The sequence below is a fragment of the Orcinus orca genome, chromosome 16 (assembly GCF_937001465.1).
Source record: "Orcinus orca chromosome 16, mOrcOrc1.1, whole genome shotgun sequence".
In the NCBI taxonomy this organism is placed as follows: domain Eukaryota; kingdom Metazoa; phylum Chordata; class Mammalia; order Artiodactyla; family Delphinidae; genus Orcinus; species Orcinus orca.
The window spans coordinates 61479329-61499898 of NC_064574.1; the positions used below are offsets into that span (position 1 = coordinate 61479329).

The 20570-nt window shown below is 47.8% G+C and overlaps 1 protein-coding gene across 1 annotated transcript; it reads right to left on the minus strand.

Annotated features, from left to right (window-relative positions):
* Nucleotides 1-348: 348 nt before the first annotated feature.
* Nucleotides 349-767, minus strand: LOC117201473 (cytochrome c oxidase subunit 7C, mitochondrial-like). The gene has a single exon (XM_033428764.2). The coding sequence runs from the start codon at nt 572-574 to the stop codon at nt 383-385; it is 192 nt and encodes a 63-aa protein (XP_033284655.1). The 5' UTR covers nt 575-767; the 3' UTR covers nt 349-382.
* Between the last annotated feature and the right edge of the window lie 19803 nt (nt 768-20570).

Sequence of the window (20570 nt, forward strand, 5' to 3'; positions counted from 1 at the left end):
TTGCCCACCCTGTTCCAGACCCCAAAACCTGCAAGAACCTGGCCCTGGCAATGATCTTCCTCACCCTCTCTCCCCACCTGTGAGGTGGCTGAGTTACGTTTCAGAACAGAGACCAGTGGGGCTTGGGAGAAGTTGAGTTGGCCCCTCTTTCCTTGGGATTATGAAGCTCTTGGAATTTACAACTACTAGGACTTGTTAGTGACTGCCATGATAGATCACCACGGGGACTTTAAAATCGTAATTTTAATAGCTGTCAAGTGAGTAACTTTTTTATGCCATAAGTTTATTTACAAACATATCTAGGATGCTGAGTTCAAGAGTTTGATCCTTTTTCAGAGAGACTGCACACTTTAAATGCTCCTCTTTGTATCTGTCTCATGGATTATTTTTTAAGCAGTTGGTGTCTTACTATATAGAAAGGTGCAGCAAATCCAGACCCAAAGTACAAAGTCATCACAGCTAGTAACCGCCACTTGTTTTCCACTGAAAATGGTAAATTCTTCCCTGGACCCTCCTCACAGTGGCTCCTACGGACCACAGAGGTTGTGAACCTCCGGATGCTTTGTCCCAACATAGCGCTGTTGGAAGCCCTGCGAAAAGCTCACAAACCGAAGGCAGAAGAAATGGAGGCAGCACACCTCGTGCTCCTTTCCTCACGACCTTGTTCCCCTGCGTGCAAGGACTGAAAGGGAAGTGAGTAACTTAAAGAGCACAGTGTTTAGGAAAACACCTCTACGGGGCACTTTGGCTGTGGAAGGAACTTCTCTTTGGGGAAGGCACTTCTCTGTAGTTGGTGGCAATGGCAAAAGAATGAAAAATGTCTTAAGGCAGAAGAAGGTAACAGGAAGGGGAGATGGAAAGGTGTGTGTGTGTGTGTGCACACGCACACGCGTGCAGAGAGAGGGTGGAGGAGGGAGAGATTTCCCAAAGGCAGGAGGCTGGAGCCTAAGGATTCCTGGCGGGAGAAGGGGGTCAGGGGGGAGGACATGACTTTCTCCCCCAACAGTTTTATTGAGATATAATTCATTTACCATGTAATTCACCCATTTCAAGGGCACAACTCAATGGCTTTGAGTATATTCACAGAGTTGTGCGACCATCATCACAATCAATTTTAAAACAGTTCTATGCCCTCAGAAAGAAACCCCCATACCCTTTAACAGTCACCCCCCACCCCAATCTTCCAGTCCCTCCCCCAGCCCCCACCCCTAAACAATCACTAATCTACTTTCTGTCTCTGTAGATTTGCCTGTTCTGCATATTTCCTACCAATGGAATCATATAGTATGTGATCCTTTGTTACTGATCTTTCACTCAGCATTTGTATCCTCAAGCTTCATCCATGCTGGGCTTCCCTAGTGGCACAGTGGTTAAGAATCTGCCTGACAATGTAGGGGACATGGGTTTGAGCCCTGGTCCGGGAAGATCCCACGTGCCGTGGAGCAACTAAGCCTGTCACCACAGCTACTGAGCTTGCACTGTAGAGCCAGCGAGCCACAACTACTGAGCCCGCACGTCACAACTACTGAAGCCCACGCACCTAGAGCCTGTGCTCCGCAACAAGAGAAGCCACCGCAAGGAAGAGTAGCCCCCGCTCGCCACAACTAGAAAAAGCCCGCACTCAGCAACAGAGACCCAATGCAGCCAAAAATAAATACATTTTTAAAAAAATTTTTAGAAAGGTTCATCCATGCTGTAGCCCATATCAGAACTTCATTCCTTTTTATGACAGATAACATCCATATTTTATTTATCCAGTTGTCAGTTGATAGACATTTGGCAGTTATGCATAATTCAGCTATGAATATTCATGTGTTTTTGTGTGGACGTATGTTTTCATTTCTTTGGAGTAATATATCTAGAGTAGAATTGCTGGGTCATACGGCAACTCCATTTTAACATTTTGAGGACCTGCCGGAGGCACATCATATAGTGCCTTTTTCAACTTTGTATTATGGAAGTTTCCTACCATACTGAAAATAAGAAAGCACCCTGCACCCATCATCCAGGTTCAACAACGATCAACCTTTTGCCAGTCTTGTTTCACCTGCCTTCCCTCCACCATTGTTCCCCACTGAGTAGTTTGAAGCCAGTTCATACACTGCACTTTATGCCGTTAACTTGGCTGAGAGGTCAACATTTCCTTTCATCCCAAACCTTCAGGCCAAGTCTCCTATACCCATATCCTTGTGTGGATGGAATTTGGGGACAGTGGAGGAATTGGGGCATAGTCTAGAGTGAGTCAGTGTGGGGTGGGAAAGGAATGTTCCTGAGTGAAGCAAGTCTAGCTACAGGATTTGCAAAATGAAAATGTGGAGCCGTTTGTTCAGAAATTACTAAGAAGTTCAAGATGACAACAGTAGAACATCAAACTTAACGTAGACCCTGTACAACAGCACAAGTCATGCGCCCATGAGGCCAGCAAAAGGGCGCCCGAGCAGAACTGAGAACTGATTGATTGGCTGCAGGAATTTTGAGCTTTGGGTGCCTAGGAGAGACACGAGCATCCCTCACCCCCCATCTCTGGAAAGGAGAGTTGGGTCTCTCATGGCATGTGGGACAGCGTTTAAGTCCGTTCCATTGGAATCTCCAAAAATAAGATGACCCCAGCTGACATGTGGGTTATAAGTACTTTTTAAAAAATAGCCATTTGTCTTAAGCCTTCTTCCCTAAGAACCTGCGGTTGTTTTATTTGGCCACACCAGTTTGTCCTGGACTCGGAGTGTACCGTGATATCACGGCAAATGACAGGGCTGCAGGACAGAGGCCTGCTGGTGAGCAACCAATCCAGAGCAGTAGCAGACCAGGGATACCCATTAGAGGCAGGTGGCCATGGCAGACACTGGCAACCATCATGGCACCCAATCCCTCCCAGCTCAGACAGAGCTCCATTATCCTTCTCAAAGGACAACCTCCACCAAGCAAATGAACCTTATTTCTCATGCTTATCTAGACTCTCAACGCAAGAATTCACCTAGAGATTCAGAGCCTGCAGTTTGTGTTGGGATGACACTGCAAGGATGCAGACTAACGAAACCTTGTCATGAAGGGGAACGCAACACGACTGAGGAGGAGGGAGAGAGTGGAAGAGAGGGATTCACTGAAGAGAGCAGATAAGGACCTTGCAGTGCCTCCTGTTCTCTGTGGCATGTTCAATGAATGAGTGAACATTCATTCATTCGTTCAATTATTTGAGGACTTATACATAAGAGACTGAGTACCAGGCATGAGTAATAGTCAACACGACAGACACAGTTCCTACCCGTAGGGGCAGGAGAGGCAATCATAAACCAAAGAGGAAGAGAACTTTTACATTTGATTAAAATAATATAACAACGGCAAAAAAAAACCAACAACAGGTCTGAGTAAATTCGGCTGGCAGCTTTGGGGTTTATAGACAGTGGATCTTAAAGCAAAGCCCAACACAGGATTTTGGCAATTCTCAGCAGAGTGAATGTGGAAGCAGCACAACCAGGAGAAGGCTCTGGAGGAGGTAGATGGCTCAGGGTTTTATTTTTGTTTTTTCACCTGCCAGCACTTTCTCCCCCCAACATCCGTTAACGGACACAGATGCCCAGTGGGAATATGGCCAAAGATGGCTGCTTACAGCACCCAAGCCTCAGCTATAGTAATTGGTCCAGGCATAGACACGTGACTCAAATACAACCAATCACAGCAGCCCACTTCTGAGCTGGGCTGCAGTGATTGGTCCAGGTGTGGTCATGTGACCCAAGCAGGGCCAATCCAGGATTGCCCTAACTACAGCTGGTGAGAAGGATGCTTTTCCCAGCCCCTCTCCAGCATCCAGAGCTATCTGTGACCACAGAGACTGAGGCCAGTATGGAGGAAGGGAGAAATGAGGATTGGGATGGGGATATGGGGCGGAGAGAGAGACTGGCGCTGCGTTCTGTCCCTGGATCCAAGCGCAACTCAGCCTCTTTTGTTCTTCATCATAGCTACCTGAGTAATGAATCTCCCATCTTCCTCAATCAGATCAGCTCTGGTTTCCGTATGGTCCAAAGCATCCCATTTCAGGACTTGGGAACTGTTTTTCCCTCTTCACGGACTGTGTGAATCTAAAAGGGGTAGGTTATCCTCAGAGCTCATTCTCCCCTAGGTTTGCCTACTGTCCTTGGGAATGAGAGATTCCCCAGACACATCTCCATGCTCCCCCGCTCCGATTAATCTACCACTGAATCAGAGCTAAACACTTATTCTTGGACTTCAAGTCCTGCCTCTTCCTGCTTGCTTGCTTCTCTCCGACCTCATTCCCAACATACACCCACCTCCCCTTCCCACCCTGCTCTCCACCAAGGATGGAGCCTGCAGCTTGCCGTGGCCTCTGCTCCAATGCCCACCACATTATATTTGCAATGATTTACTTATGACTGTTACCCCCCATGACCTTGAGCCTGGAGACCTGCGTCTCACTCATCTTTGCACCCCCAGCAGCTGGCACACAGCAGGTGGGCAGCAAATGCGGGAGGGAGGGAGGGAAAGGAGGAGGAGGGGAGAAAGGGTCACTCCCTCCTACTGAGTCTGGTCAACAGATGGATCACTCAGAGGGTCAAGTTCTATACTTGTTTCCTTCGCCAGATACTCTTCCCTCAGGTGGACACACAGCTCGTGCTCCCAACCCCTTCAGGCTTCTACTTCAGTGTCACCTGGGAACTGCATTCTCCCAGTTCCCTTCTTGAGCCCTGCCCCTCTTCCATGCTTTCTTGTTCTCTTTCTTGTTCCCTTCCACCACCATCAGTCTTTCTCCATGTTCTATTTATTTTATCTCCACTCTCTCTCCCCCTCTCTCTCCCTCTCTCTCTCACTGAAATGTCAGCTCCAGGTGGGCAGCCATCTTTGATTTGTTCCCTGCTGTCTCCTCAGCACCTAGTAGATGCTCAATAAATATCTGTGGAATGAATGAATTCACCAAAAACCACAGTCTTGCCACATTTGTTTCTCCCTATGCATTTCATGTGTTTTACAGGTGTCAGGTGATGTATTAGGTTCCTAGGGCAGCCATAACAAATTACTACAAACCGAGTGGCTTAAAACTATAGAAATCTATTATTTCAAAGTTCTGGAGGCTAGAAGTCCAAACTCCTCCCAGGTGCTCCAGAGGAAAATCCATGCCTTGCCTCTTCCAGCTTCTGGTGGCTCCAGTGTTCCTTGACATGTGGCTGCATCACTCCAATCTCTGCTTCCATCTTCCTACGTTCTTCTGTCTGTCTCTGCTTCTCTCATACAAGGATGCATGTAACTGCATTTAGTGCCCATCCGAATAATCCAGGGTAAACTCCACCTCTCAAGACCCTTAACTTAATCACATCTTTTTCCATATAAGGAAACCTGTGAAGGTTCTGGGAGAGAAGTGGACATAGCTTTTCTCTCTCTGGGGATTGCCATTCAGTCCACTGTATGATTGGCATAAAGACCAGAAAAGCAAAGATTCCCACCACCACACTCCATTGGCCTGACAGATACGTAATGAAAAAGAGTATTATTGTTGTATTACATTGCCCTGGTCAGAGGAAATAGGGGAAATAAAGGAGCCCCTTTGCATTTTTTCTCTAACTCCAGTTTCACTTTTTAAATGTAACCACTGTATGCAGTCCGCATAATCTTCATAAATTTTCTAACCATATTCGAGAGCATATACTTTTTTGGCTCCTAACATTAAGAAAATTGGAGGGGCTGGGCGTTATAATATATCCTGAAGACATGACAGCCCTCTGTCCCACCACAATCTTTCTAATGACTTCTAGCAATGCACCATACTTAACCTGTCCCCCACTGGCCGGCATTTCAGTTAACTCCAGGATTTTGCAGTTGTAACATACATACTCTCTGGCATGTGTCCCAGTATCCTCATCAGATACATTCCTAGAAGTGGAATTTCTAGGTCAGAGGATATGTGCATTTTTAAATTTCTACAGCTATTGCCCAGTGCCCTTCACCAAGGTGGCATCATTCACAGGCCCATCAACAAGGCACAAGTGAGGGTGTCTGTTTCCAACACCCTCGCCCCTGGCAAGGATGCAGCATGTCAGGAGGAAGCAAATCTCAAACTCAGGTAAGTGGACTTTCCATGTGGACCTGGGTGAGGGTGGACACGGCCTCCAAAGTTGTCCCTGTGGCTTTCTGAGGTGCTAAGCCATTCACAGTTCTCGTTTGGGTTTTATAAACAAAGGCAGAGTTTGGGGAGGTGGGCCAGAACCTTGCAGCGGATGCATTGTGCAACTCAGTGTTTATTTCTTTAGTGCGGTCAGAACTTAAATATGGTCAAAACATATTCTTCTTTTAATTTACACAAACAAATATGTTCCCGGGCTGACACCTCCAGTGCCAAGTTTCTAGGGGAAATGAAATTCTACTGTGAGAGGATAAACCACTAGAGAGAAGATGAGGGTGGAAAAGTCGCCACCGTTTGCTTTGCACATCCGAACTGGGCTGCTGAGAGGTGTTTCAGAACTGGGCTCTTGCCTCTTGGTCTCTTTCTGTCTTTGCCGCAGATAAACTTGCCAGTAATTTCAGCGCATGAAACATGGAACGTGTCGAGGCCAGAGGATGGAAAACACTCCGGTTTTGATAAAAGGAGGTCTGCTCGCCTTGGAATCCTCCACCCTGCTAGTCAGCAGACGCAAAGATTTATCCAGAGAGGGGCTGATGAATTGAGAAAACAGAAATGAGGCCAATGTGAGTTGCCTTTCAAGAGCTGTGCTAATATAAAACCAAGCAACTTGAATTTGTTCCAAGAGGGGATTAAAGCAACATGTTATTTTGAGTGATTGCTTAATTTATTGAGCTGTGGCTAGATCTGTAATGAAATACAGCCCTTGCAACTGATAACCTCCTGCTGTAATTGAACTTCTACAATTAAGGAATATTTTCTGAGAGTTTCTCTGGAACAGCTCAGAATTTTTAGTCTGTGTGGTGGGGTGCTTTTGAGCACTCATTTTCCAGGCAAGCTTTTTTTTTTTCTTTAAGGAGTGACAGGCTGATGTTAATAAGGAAAATAAGCAGCATTTTATAGAATGTCTTATGTGCACCAGGCACTTAATATACATTATCTCTAATCCTGACAACAGCCCAAGGAAGTCACTCTTATTTGTCCTTATTTTACAGAGATGAGGCTCCTCGATGTTAAGTAATTTTGCAGAGTGGCACTGTCCAAGATGGTACCTACTAGCCACTTGTGGCTATTTCTGTGTAAGTTGTTAAAAATTTTAAAATCCAAAAATTCACTTCCTAGGTTGCAGTAATAACCCTATGGGGCTAGTGGCTACCACATTGGACGGTGCAGATATAGATTTTGATTACTGCAGAAGGTTCCACTGCTCTGTGCCATTCCAGGTATTTCACAGGTAGAAACTGGCAGTGCTAGGTTTCAATCCCAAGCTAATGGGCTTTGAAGGCAGCATCTGCTATACCCCTCATTTCCTTCTCTTCCTTTGGCTGAGAAGCAAGGACTAGAGTAGTGATTCTAAACCCTGGCTGCACATTAAAATTACCTGGACCGCTTTAAAAAACAGTAGTGATGTTAGGCTCCCAGGCCCAGAGATTCTGACTTAATTGTGATTGAGAGGGGTTTTTATAATTCCCCGTGTGACTCAAGTGTGCAGCCAGGATTAAGAGCAGTTAGATGAAAGGATCCACACACAGGATGGTGGGAGGAGCTGGTTCGTCTGCCATGAGAATGTGGTCCCTTGTGGGTCCTGACATGGGCTTCTCTCAGAGCCACTTCTAAGCCTCCAAATCAGAGGCCTCGGGTTCATTTCTGAGGGAAAGGCTTAAGTGCTTTCTCATATGCTTCCCGCTTGGCGGGAGACACAAAGGGGAGCTCTGCTTTTAGAAACAGGCTTTGTCACACTGTCATGGAAGAAAGGAGATGCGGATGTAAGATCACAGAGATGAAGTGAAGAACCTGGAGTCCCCAGTTTGAATGGGAAGCATCAGTATTTTGCCTTACAAAATAAAGCACGTGTTTCCTACCCCTGTCCACTGAAGAGGTTAGAAATAATGGGCAATTCACTAACAGTGAGCACTCCCAGCACCCACGTTGTGGTCTCTAAACACCACTTCCAACTAGAAGTGCTCTCTGCAGGTTCTGTGGAGATAGGGCTGATTCGAGGTCTGAGGCAGGAAATATGCAAGATGAGCCTGGAACACTTTATCATCCAAGTAGCTCAGAAGCTGTTATGGGGACATATCAAAAAGGAGGCAGGAAGACAACGTGAAGAGGCTCCCACTGGCCAAAGATGGGACATTTTGAGCATCGATAGGAATAATAACTGCAACGGATGGAAATGTGTTATGTGTGTCCAAATCTGTGAGTTCACAATAATACTTAGAAAAACAGAAACGCATAAACTCATTTGTCATCTTTGGAGGATGTTGGGACCAACTTTTTTTTTTTCTTTCCTTTTGGCCACACTGCATGGCTTGCAGGATCTCAGTTCCCAGACCAGGGATTGAACCCGGGCCATGGCAGTGAAAGCCCGGAATCCTAACCACTAGGCCACCAGGGAACTCCCTGGGATGAACTTCTTATTTTGAAAACTGTCAAATACAGGGGAAAGAGTCAAGCATTTATCTTTTCTGGTATGAACCATACTTTACCGTAACCAAATGGCTGATCAGGGGAAGTTTCTTTATAGACATATTCCAGCTAACAAACAAAGACAGAAGGATAGAATTAGTAAGCCACCCTTTTCAACCTCTAATGGATCTAGACAGTGATCATCAATGGCTACTAACATCATGAAGAGGGACAGCCACACATTATGTGCCTTCAAATAGAAATACAAAACAGCCACTAGGAAGTAGTCATACAAACACAAAAAACAAACATGAATCTAAGTGAACTTCTAGATCTAACTACTGATTTACAAGCAACAGAGTGGGCAGAGGAACATGTATAACACCAGCACGGGGATGCAATAAGCAAAATCCAGACCGGAACACTCTACAGAACAACAACCCAGTTTCCTCAACAAATAAATTGCAAGAGAAGAAAGAGGAAGGGAGGGAGAACCCGCAGATTAAGAAGGCGTAAGAGGCGTATCAACCAGTCACAGTGTATGAACCTTATATGAATCCTGATTTTAACTGTAAAGAAAACAGTTATGAGACAACCAGAAAATTCTGAACACTGGATATTTGCTGATATTAAAGCATTACTGTTAGTAGGTGTGATGGTGGTAGAAAAAAATCCTTTTTCTTTTGGAGTCATAAACGAAAATATTTGCAGAAGAAATGGTTGATGTCTGGAATTTGCTTAGTATCTGAGTATCTGGGATGAGGGAGGAGGGGAAGGGGGTATAGATGCAACAAGGTTGGCTGAGAGTTGGTGATTATTGAAGCTGGGTGATGGATAGCTGGGGTTTATGGTACCATGTACTCTACTCTTGTGTGCACTTGTGTATTGGTTTGACCTGCCCACCACTGCTGGCATCTCTGGGCAAGCCTGGGTAGCAGGTTTGAGATACATCTCAGCGCGTGCATGTGTGCACACCCTCTCCTGTCTCCATGGCAATCAGTGAGGTGAGAAAGCAGCATCTAAAAGGTTCCTGTCCACATGAGGATCCGGCCAGGCTGCTGGTGTTGTGCTCGGCCCACCGTGGCCGCTCCCTTTGGAGAATTCCTAGCCAGATCTTCACAGTCCCACCCCCGCCACCAGATCTGCCTCCTTGCACCCCTTTGCCATCACTCGTGCTCTCCCTACGCATCCCCTGAGGAAGTAGAGACCAATTAGTGGAGAGACAGGACCCTGAATCAGATCCAAGTTCAATTTTTGATTTCTCCACTTAATGGCAGGACCTTTAACCTCCCTGAGTGTCAGTTTTCTCACCTGTAAAATGGGCATGATGTGACCTCAACGAACTCAACAAATCTTTATTATGGGGGAGACAGTGGCAAAAAGGACCTAGTCTCCACCTTATGGAACTAGACACCCGGAGGTAAAAGGCAATCTTAAGAGTATGTACTGTGATAAAGTACATGTTTAAAAAAATTTTTTTTGAAAACTGGCAGTCACTACTTATGAAAGATCATAACTCTAAATATACTTTTCATTAACCAGGATATCCACACTTTCCAGCTACTGACTATCCGCTATGCCAGACCTATAGAATATTTTCACTTAACTGAGTGCTCATAATTCCACGAAGTAAGTACTATTATCACTACGATTTTATGGAGGAGGAAACTAGGCATTAAAGGTGAGATAACTTGCCCACGGCTGCACCGTGGGTGCGTGGCCCTGTCTCCTTTGCTCGGCCCTCTGCATTGATTAAGCTCTGAAATGCAGCAGCAGGGCTGGGAAACCAGCACTACCAGGAGGCCAAAAGCTCTCCAGGTCAAACCCCATTTTGCACATGAGGAAGCAGTGGCCCCGAGAGGCCAAGTAGCTTGTTCCAAGCCGCAAGCTGAATTGGCTGTTTAACCTGTGTCCAGGCTGCTTGGGGAGAAGGTACAGGGAAGCCCCACGTGGTAAGGGAGGCTTATTTCCCCAGTTCATCCTGTCCCAAGGTAGGGTGACCAGTCATCCTGGGGTTTCCCAGGACTGGGAACTTTAGGTGCTTAAATCAGGAAAGTCCTGGGCCAACTGGGATGAGTTGCTCACGCTGTCTCACAGTGAGGCATCCAAATGGATGTTTTCTAGGACATGAGGACCAGAACCAAGTCCCCACAGAAGTACTGGGGTTGCATGCCTTATATAATTAACTGATTATTACTATCTAGGCCCCCCCCACCCCAGCTAGACTCTCCACCCACAGGGGCAGGGACCAGTAATGTGATATCCACTTCTGTTCTACAGCCCGACTCAACGGTGACCCATGAATGACACTCAATAAACAGTGATCGAATGGACCAACCAACACCATCATCACCTCTGACTAGGCCTCCATCTGAAATTGCAGAAACCCTCTATAGCTGCCGTGACCTCCCGTTCCCATTTCAGACAGGCTGGTATCCATGATGTCACATGATAGAAGATGATTCCAGAAAAAGACTGGCCAAGAGGCTCCTGGACGGAGCTGTGGCAGACAAGACTGGGTGTGGTTTTTCTTTAATTATTGTACCTGTTTTGTCTGTTCTTTCTTGGCTCTGTTCACATCCCTATCCCAGCACCAGTGCAGGAAAACAAAACAAAAACAAAACATTATCGCAGAGTTTGAGACAAGATGGCTGGCTGGTTCCCTCTCTGCTTGTACTTAATGCCAAAAATGTTCATGACTTGCCTCGGCCACAAAGGTAATAATAAAATCAGGCAGTCTAGTTATTTGGCTACTAATTTCCTTCTTCGTTTTTTTTTTTTTTTTTTCCCTCCCCGTTTCCTTAAATTAATTCCAGAGTTCCTCCAGATTTCTCGTTGCTAAGCTATAAAATTCCAATTTCTCAGCGCCCATGCTGATTGGCAGGGAGGCTCCGGGCAGTTCCAATCAGAAGCAGGTTGCTGAAAGGAACATCCACATCGTAGCTTGCCCCGGGGTATTGGAATTTTCTCCCTGATGTTATGAACCATCAAAGTCTTTGTCTAACTGTGCAAAACCCATTCTCTTGATCTTGTCTGCCTCTCTCTGGAGTGCAGGCTATTGGGGGGATGCCAGAGGTCCTGGAATTTCCCACTGGTCCTGGAGGAATAGGGAGTCCCTGGGTCTCCAGGTTGGGGTCAGCCCACGGCCTGTCCATGGTTGACCAAAGATGACAGCATGGTGCCCTGCCATGGGCTGGGACATGCCTCAATCCTCCCCTGACTGACCTCTCCTGTGCCATCTCTTAAGCTTGGTGAAAGGCTGAAGGGGGTTGAGGAAAAGTAGGTGCCGTTGGATGGGGGGTTGTTGCGGAGAGGCTGCATTTGTAAAGGACTTTAAAACATGTAGACGGTAAGGGCATCACGGAGGGCCGTTCTGGTGTTTCACCTCCAGAATCCTGATGCAAGCAGCCACCGTGAACTGAGCTCCTACTTTGCGCCAGAAACTTCATTTTTATTTTTTAAACCTCTTTATTGAGGTATGATTGACATACAAAAAGCTATCTATATTTAATGTATACAACTTGTTGAGTTTGGAGATAAGTATACACCCGTGAGACACAGAGGACAGACTGGTGGTTGCTAAGGGAGAGGGGGTTGGGGGAGGGATGGAGTAGAAGTTTGGGTCAGCAGATGTGAGCTTTTATATATAGAATGGACAGACAACAAGGTCCTGCTGTATAGCACAGGGAACTATATTCAATATCCTGTGATAAACCATAATGGAAAAGAATATTTAAAAAAGAATGTATACATATGTATAACTGAATCACTTTGCTGTACAGCAGTAATGAACACATTGTCAATCAACTATAGTTCAATTAAAAATAAAAAATAAGTATACATGAGTGAAACTACCATCACAATCTATGCCATAGATATATCCATCACTTCTAAAAATTTCCTCCCACCTTCTTTACTATTCTTTTTTCTTGTGATAGGAACATTTAACATAAGATCTACCCTCTTGGTAAAATTTTAAGCGTACAATACAGTGTTGTTAACTATCATTATCGTGCTGTACCTTAGATCTCCAGAACTTAGTCATCTTGCAGACCTGAAGCTTTGTACACCTTGGCCAATATCTCCCCATTTCCCCCTCCTCCCACCCCCTGGAAATCCCCATTCTATTCTCTGTTCTCTGAGTTTGACTATTTTAGATTTCTCATATAAGTGGTACCATGGAGTGTTTGTCCTGTGTCTGGCTTATTTCACTTAACCTAATGTCCTCAAGGTCCATCCAAGTGTTCACATAGTTCAGAATTTCCTTCTTTTTAAGGCTGGATATGCCATTGCATGTACCACGTTTTCTTTCTCCATTCATCTGTCAATGGACATTTAAGTTGACTCCACGTCTTGGCTATTGTGCTGGAAACTTTACACACACATCTCCTACCATCCTGAAACTCCCACCGGACAGAGAACATGATGGACGTCTGCTGGTTTTCCTTGCACAGCTTTATCTTTCACCGACAGGGGAGCCATGCCACAGGGGAAATCATGTGACCCAAGCCTGGCCACAGTGATTGGCTCTGGGATGGGCACATAACCAAGTTGGGCCAATCAGAATTGTCCTTGTGCCTTTTTTTTTTTTTTTTGCCAGAATTATAGGAAAAGAGCCCCCGCTCTTGCCACTGGATTTGCTGAGCTAGTGACCACTGTGAACACACGTGGAAGGTGCCTGAGGGAGATAAGGAGCCCCTGTGACGATGCTTGAGTTCTGCATGCAGCTCTGGGGAATCTCAGATCTATTTCTTGGATTTTAGTTGAAGTAAATTATTTGTCTGTTTAAGCCAATTTGCCTTGTGTGTCTGTTGCTTATAACCGACAGAGTGAATAATACTGACACATAGTTTTCTCTTCATGGTGCCTGGCTCTGGGTTGGGCGATTTGCACGTATCCCCACATAGGGTCCTTATAATCACCTGGTGAGGTATTCTGTTTTGCAGACCGGAAAACCAAGGCTCAGAGGAGTGAGGGAGCCTGGTGCAGACAGTACTGCCAGGATGTGCTCAGGGGTTCAAACCTGGTCTAACGGATGTCCTGGTGGCTTATCAAATTCAGCTGGTCCAAAGCTGAATTTGAGAGCCTCCCCTCACGTCTGATTTCCCCCGGGGCCCCCCACCTCAGGGGTAGCACCTCCTTCAGTCTGGTGAGTCTAACCGGAAACCAGGTGTCATCCCCGACCCCTCCCAGCCTCACCCAAGCCTCACTAAGTCCTGCCCGTCGACCTGCTCGGCAGCCCTGGAAGCAAGCAGTTTACTCCTTTCCCCGTTCACCTCTCCACCCCTACCCAAGCTGTCCTCATGTCTCAAAAGCTCGGCCTTGTAGAGCCGCCTCCCACATGGTTCACCTATATACACTCTTACGTACACTCCTGCCCCCTCCTCCAATATGGCTCCCCTCGGCATCCAGAGGAATGGGCTCAAAATGCCGATCCGGTCATAAAGCGTTGCCGGGAGAGCCTGCGTTTATGGATCTGATAGCACACATTTGCCTCTGGGGACGTTCTGAGAATCACGCAACCCCTTGGTCCAACCTGGCCTTCAGGAACAAAGTCAGCAAGGTCGAGAGCTGGGGAGGACACAGTCCCCTGCGTCCTCAGCCGCTCCGTCATTTATTCCACAAAGCACTTGCAAAGCACCTCCCGGGCACCCTCCCCTGTGCTGGGGCTCCAGAGACAACCAACAGCAGCCTGAACAGAGCTCACAGGGCGCTCGCTGAGGGCCGGGCCCTGCACTCCCGGCTTCGCATCCACACGCTCTCGCTCTCTTGCTCCTCTGGTAACTCTATGAAGCAGTGACTATTACTATTATTATTATTATTTTTGGCCGCATTGGGTCTTTGTTGCTGCGTGCGGGCTTTCTCTAGTTGCGGCGAGCAGGGGCTACTCTTCGTTGCGGTGTGCTGGCTTCTCACTGTGGTGCCTTCTCTCTTGGTGGAGCACGGGCTCTAGGCGCGCAGGCTTAAGTAGTTGTGGCACGTGGGCTCAGTAGTTGTGGCTCGCGGGCTCTAGAGCGCAGGCTCAGTAGTTGTGGCACACAGGCTTAGTTGCTCCGCGGCATGTGGGATCTTCCCAGACCAGGGATCGAACCCATGTCCCCTGCATGGGCAGGCGGATTCTTAACTAGTGGGCCACCAGGGAAGTCCCGCAGTGACTACTATTAATCCCACTTTACAGATGAGAAGAAAAAGGTCCCTGTTTTCATGAACCTTATATGCTAGTAAGGGAGACCAACGAAATGTCAAACACACACACACACACACACACACACACACACACACACACACGACGTAACTCAGGGAGTGATGAACCAAAGGTAACTCTTGGAGCCTGAGTCCAGAGGCTCCCAGGCGCCTCCATCTCAACTCACAGTCTGTAATGTGTTTAGGGCCCAGAGCAAGAGCCCGTGTACACTATATGTCTACAGGTTTAAAGTCAGATATCAAGCTCAGAAACCATGTAAATAAAATACGTCCTAGCCTCCCTCTTTCAGGAACACACCTTCACCACGACCCGGAAGGCCAGATCCGAACTCAGAACTCTCCCAGACTCCTTGGAGTTCCACAGACCACCCACTTCTCTCCCCACACTCTCCACTCTGCCTCGAGGGGCCTGTGAACATACCCCAGGCTAAAAGTCCAAGTTCTGTCCTAAGCCCCACAAATGCCTGCCCCTGAGCCTCCCTTGGGTTTAGGGGTGCACACACTGGAAGCCAGCCTGCCCTCAGCAGGGCAGAGCCAGGGGAGACACCTGAGCAGCCTTTGGAAGAGGCTCAGTGAGGAAGGGGGTTCCAGAGTTCTGGACACCTAGGACTTGGCCCAGAAGTAGGGAGTCGTGGGGACCATGTGGGCGCATCTCCCTGGCTCCACGGCTCCTTGCCTTGTGGGAAGGGGCCCGGCTGGAGAAGGACCAGTGTGGGTCCCTCCAAGTCAAAGGGCCAGACTTGGCCGAATGTAAAGGCAGTGTTGCTCTGCTCACAGCCTTCCGGTTTCTACTGTGGAACCCTTGCTATCAGCATCCTGACCCTCCCCAATCCCTACCTGTCTGCCTCTGCCTTACCTCCTGTACTGGGTTGCATGGTGCTCCCCCCAGTTCATGTCCACCCAGAGCCTTAGAATGTGACCTTGTTTGGAAATAGGGTCTTGGCAGATGTCATCAAAATGAGGTCATACTAGATTAGGGTGGGCCCTAAACCCAATGACTGACATCCTTAGAAGAGGAGAAGACACACAGGGAGAAGGCCATGTGAAGATGGAGGCAGAGACTGGAGGGATGCTGCCACAAGCCAGGGACACCAAGGGCTATGGGAAGCCACCAGAAGCTGGAAGAGGCAAGGGAGGATTCTTCCCTAAAGCCCTTGGAGGGGGCACAGCCCTCCTGACACCCTGATTTCAGACTTCTCGCCTCTGTGAGGGGGTAAATTTCTGTTGTCTTATACCAGCAGGTTTGTGGTGATCCATTATGGCAGCCCGAGGAAGTTCACGCACCTCCCTGCCCATCCACCCCCCACCTCTCCCACACCCGGTGTCAGGCTGGTGTAGGAAAAAATGTCACTAGCAGGTCCCTCTCACAGTTCACCTGGCCAATCCCAGAGGCAAAATGTTCTTAAAGACCATCTTTTCCAGGAAGATTTTCTGCACCCTTGCCCGTGGCAGCCCTGGGGACAGGCTCTGGCTCCAGGGGGATGTGCCAGGTCCCTGAAGCAGGACCTAGAAGGAGGCGGGCTCTGCTCTGGAACAGCCAGCTGGGGAGCCCCTCACCGCCGCCCGTCCCAGCCTCACCCACACCGGCCAGCGCCTGGGGGAATGTATGTCAACAAACCCCCCCTGGGCTGCAACTACATGTGGTTTGTTGCTCAGCGTTCCAGTGGGAAGCTTGGCTGTGTTTGTCACAAGTGTTAGTGTTTGGTTACGTTTAACCAAGGCCGAGGAGGTGGGTGTGTGTGTGTGTGACAGACAGAAAGAGGGAGTGTGCACGAAGCCTGCTGTAGGACTGCCTGACCTTCCCCACTTCCCACATACAGATGACAAACGTCAACTGAGCAAGAGGGCAGGTCTCTCTAGAAATCAGTGTTTGAACTCAACAGCAAAGAGCTGCTGTTTACTCTGAACTTCATGAAATGAGATGACTTCTCACCTCCAGATAAGTCATCAGGGTTGCGTACTGTTTGAATACCAAAAGCCATTTGTCTGTTCATCCACCTATCCATCCACCCCCCCCATATCCATCCATCCTTCCATCCATCCACCCGTCCATCCATCTATCCACCCATCCATCCATCTATCCACCCACCCACCCATCCATCCATCATTTGCTAAGTTCCCACTATAAACATTGTAATAACATTAACAGCAATAATAACAGTTTCTATTCAATGGGCACTTTCAATGAGAGAGGTTGTGTGCTAAGCACTTTGTGTGCATCATGTTTCATTCTCACAAATAATTCTATAAGATAGATGCCAATAGGCCCAGTTCACAGAGGGGGGAAAGTAAGGCCCAGAGAGGTTAAGTCTCTTACCTAAGGCTTTACAGCCTACTATGGAAGATCAAATATGGCCAGAAATTCCCTGTTGTTCTTCCCACCAAGAGGCAGATTCTACTTCTCCACTCCCCTAAATCCAGGCTAGCCTCATGACTTGCTTTGACTAATAGAATGCGCCAGAAGTAGTGTTGCTCGAGCCCCAAGCTCAGGCCTCAAGAAGCCTGGCAGCTTCTGTCTTTGCTGACCCGAAACCTCCACAAAAGGAAGCAGGTCTCACCCACTGGAAGATGAGAGGTCAACTGAGGCCACCCAGCCAACAGCCAGCACCAGCTGCCACACATGCGAGGGAGGCCATCTGGACCTTCCAGCTCGGCTGACCCTCCAGCTGAGGGAACCCAGTCAAAACCAGCAGATGAGGCACTAAGCTAATCACAGAATCATGAAAAGTAATAAAATGTTGTTTTTAAGCCATTATGTTTTGGGGGGTGTTTGTCATGTAGCCAAGGCTATCTAAGACATGTTGTAAGAGGCGAAGCCAAGGTTCTAACCTGGTCTCCCATTTCTAGAATCTGGGCCTCTCAGAGGCAGAGACTGTGACCACAGAGCTGAAGAGGATGTAGCCCTTGATTGTGGGGACCTCGGGGAACACACACTCCAACAAAGACCCTGCTGGGTCATCCATGTGAAGGAAGGCGTAGGTTCCTGGGACACTGGCTTACGTGTTCCACTTATACAGCAACCAAGTGCTGCACACCTACCAGGTGACAGGCACTATACTAGGTGCTGGGTATGTGGCAGCAAGCAACAGATCTCTGAGCTCAGGAAGCTCGAAATTTAGGGAAGAAGATAGACAAAAGTAAACCAGTAACCAAGCCATGACAAGTTGTGAAAAATGTTGTGAAAGAAACCAAGAGGCCTTGAGGAGAGAAAATAATGGAATGAATTAACTTTAGATCTGGTGATCAGGAAAGATTTCTCCACGAAGTTGATGTTTAAGCTGAATCCACCAGAATGGCAGAGAGACATGCAAAGAGTTACAGGAAAACTAATCCAAGTTGAAGCAACTGCATGAGCAAAGGTCCTGAGGAAGGATGGAGAACTGGAATTTCTAGTAAGGTGGGAACAGAGTGGGTGAGGAGGAGAGTGGCTGAAGACAAAGAAGGGGACTTTGCCGATGTGAGTAAATTAGGGATCTTGAGGTGGGAGATTATCCTGGATAATCTGGGCCCAGCCTAATCACAGGTCCTTTTAGGAGGGAGGAAAGAGGGTCAGAGTCAGAGAGAGAAGATGTGATGATGGAAGCAGAGGTGACGGGGAAGAGAAGATGCAGCACTGCTGGCTTTGAAGATGGAGGAAGGGGCCGCGAGCCACGGAATGCAGGCGGCCTCCAGAGGCTGGGAAAGGAGGGATGAGGATTCTTCCTGACAGCTTCCAGAAGAAACACGGCCCTGCAGCCCCATGTTAGACTTCAGACTCCAGAACTGTAAGATAATAAAAGCTGTGCCGTTATAAGCCCCCAGCCTGGTGGTAAAAGTTATTAAGAATTGATGACATCAGGGCATTCAACCAAGAGTGGGGCCCTTGAGAGCAAGGGGCTGTGAACCAGTGAATACAAAGGATGCCCATCCACATGGCCGGCCCTGAATCCCACGCAGAACTCATTCATCACAACGGTGAGATGGGCCGAGAAGTGAAAGCACGGGGGCCCCTGAGGGCATGTGGCAGTGAAGGGGACCCAGGCAGGGAGTCAGGAGAGCTGTTGAGGGGCTAACACTTGCTTTGAACCAGATTAAGGGAAGGAGGTAAGAGCAGCTCCAGGTTGGGGAAAACAAATGCAAAGCCTAGGAGGCTGGGAAGGGCTCGCTTTCCTGCTTCCTCCCCCAGAGATAGCTGTTCCGTCCTCCTCTGAGACTCAGCCTTCCTGTTCTCCGGAAGGCCTTTCCCTAATTTCCTAAGCTGGACTTAGCACCTCCCTTCTCTGATTATAGCATTTGGCCCCCATTCATTTGGATGTTTGTAAATAAACTTTATTTTGGAGACATTTGGGATTGACAGAAGAGTCGCAAAGATAATACAGAGGGTCCCGCACACGCTTCACCCGGCTTCCCCTAATGCTAACATCTCCCGTGACTTAGCTTTTGTCAAAACTAAGCCCTTAATATCAGTACATTATTATAACTACATACACTCCAGACTTTATTCGGATTTCCCCCGTTTTTCCACGAATGCCCTTTTTTCTGTTCCAGGACCCAATCCAGGACACCATGTCACATTCAGCTCCCCTCCCTACCCTAAAAATTAACACCTGAGTGTTAGACGTGCCAAGCCTTTCATGTGCTTGACCTCAATGAACTCTCACCATCATCACCTCCCACATTTTGCAGATGAGGAAACTGAGGCCTAGAGATGTTAAGTAAGTAGAAGTCCTTGAAGTATCACCCTGTCCCCCTGCAAAATCTGGGTCCTATTTCACCATCCCCGATCCCCCCCCCCACCATGTTTACCCAGGCCTGCTCTCTACACTATTCCAGGCCTTCCCAAACTTGAATCACGTTTTTCCTCCGGTACTCTTTCTTTGCTTAATATTTTTCTTGAAATCAACTCATTTTTTTTAAACCAAAAAAAAAATTCTTAAAGGACTCAGAACACATCTATCACAGTGGAAAGCCTGGACTATTGGCCATAGGTAGCAGGTAGCTGTGCAAACAGAGATGATGAAGATGAAATGATTTTATAAATTCCAGCAGATGCTGGTGTCCAGGCTCTGGGCGAGTGACGCCTCAGCACAAGACCCTCTCCCTGAGTGATCCGAGGGATGGAGCACCCTCGCTGCTCCAGCCAAGACCTGGAGCCTGTCTACAGGGGTTACTGGCTGCTAGGGAAACCCAGATGAGTCAACATAAGCACATGGCAGTGAGGAAGGGACCCAGCAGAGGTTAACACTAAACAGTTCCCAGTTATTAAGTACTGACTGCATGCCAGGCGCTGTGCACTGTTTCACTGAAGTCCTCTAAAAGTTGGTCCTCTTCACTATCCCCATTTCACAGATGCGGAAACTGAGGCTCAGGGAAGTTACATAGCGAGCCCACAGGCACACAGAATGAAGCGGGACTTGAATGATTTCACTTGCCGAATCCTGCCATTTCTACTTCTAAGCATCTCTCTTACCGGTTGCCTTAAAGTCTCTCCCCAAGATAATTAGAACGTGAGGCTGGGTTGTCAATTCCCATTCGTTAAACACCCACCTGCACCAGGCTCGGTGCCGGGCATCTGACAGATACTGTGTCATGTGAGCCTTGGGAAAACCCTGAGCAGAGGTGGTGTGGCTTTCCTCAGTTTACAGATTAGGCAACCAAGACAAAGAGAAGCAGGGTATCTTGCCTAATGTCACAAAGGCAGAAAGTGATGTGACCAGGACTCCACCTCAGACTGGCTTTCGTTGAGAGGCCTTAGTCACACATCTGGGAGTGCTTGGGACTTACCAGAACTGAGGATGGTCACAAAAGAGCTTTTGAGAATCTGATGACCCCAGATCAATCACAGGTAGCT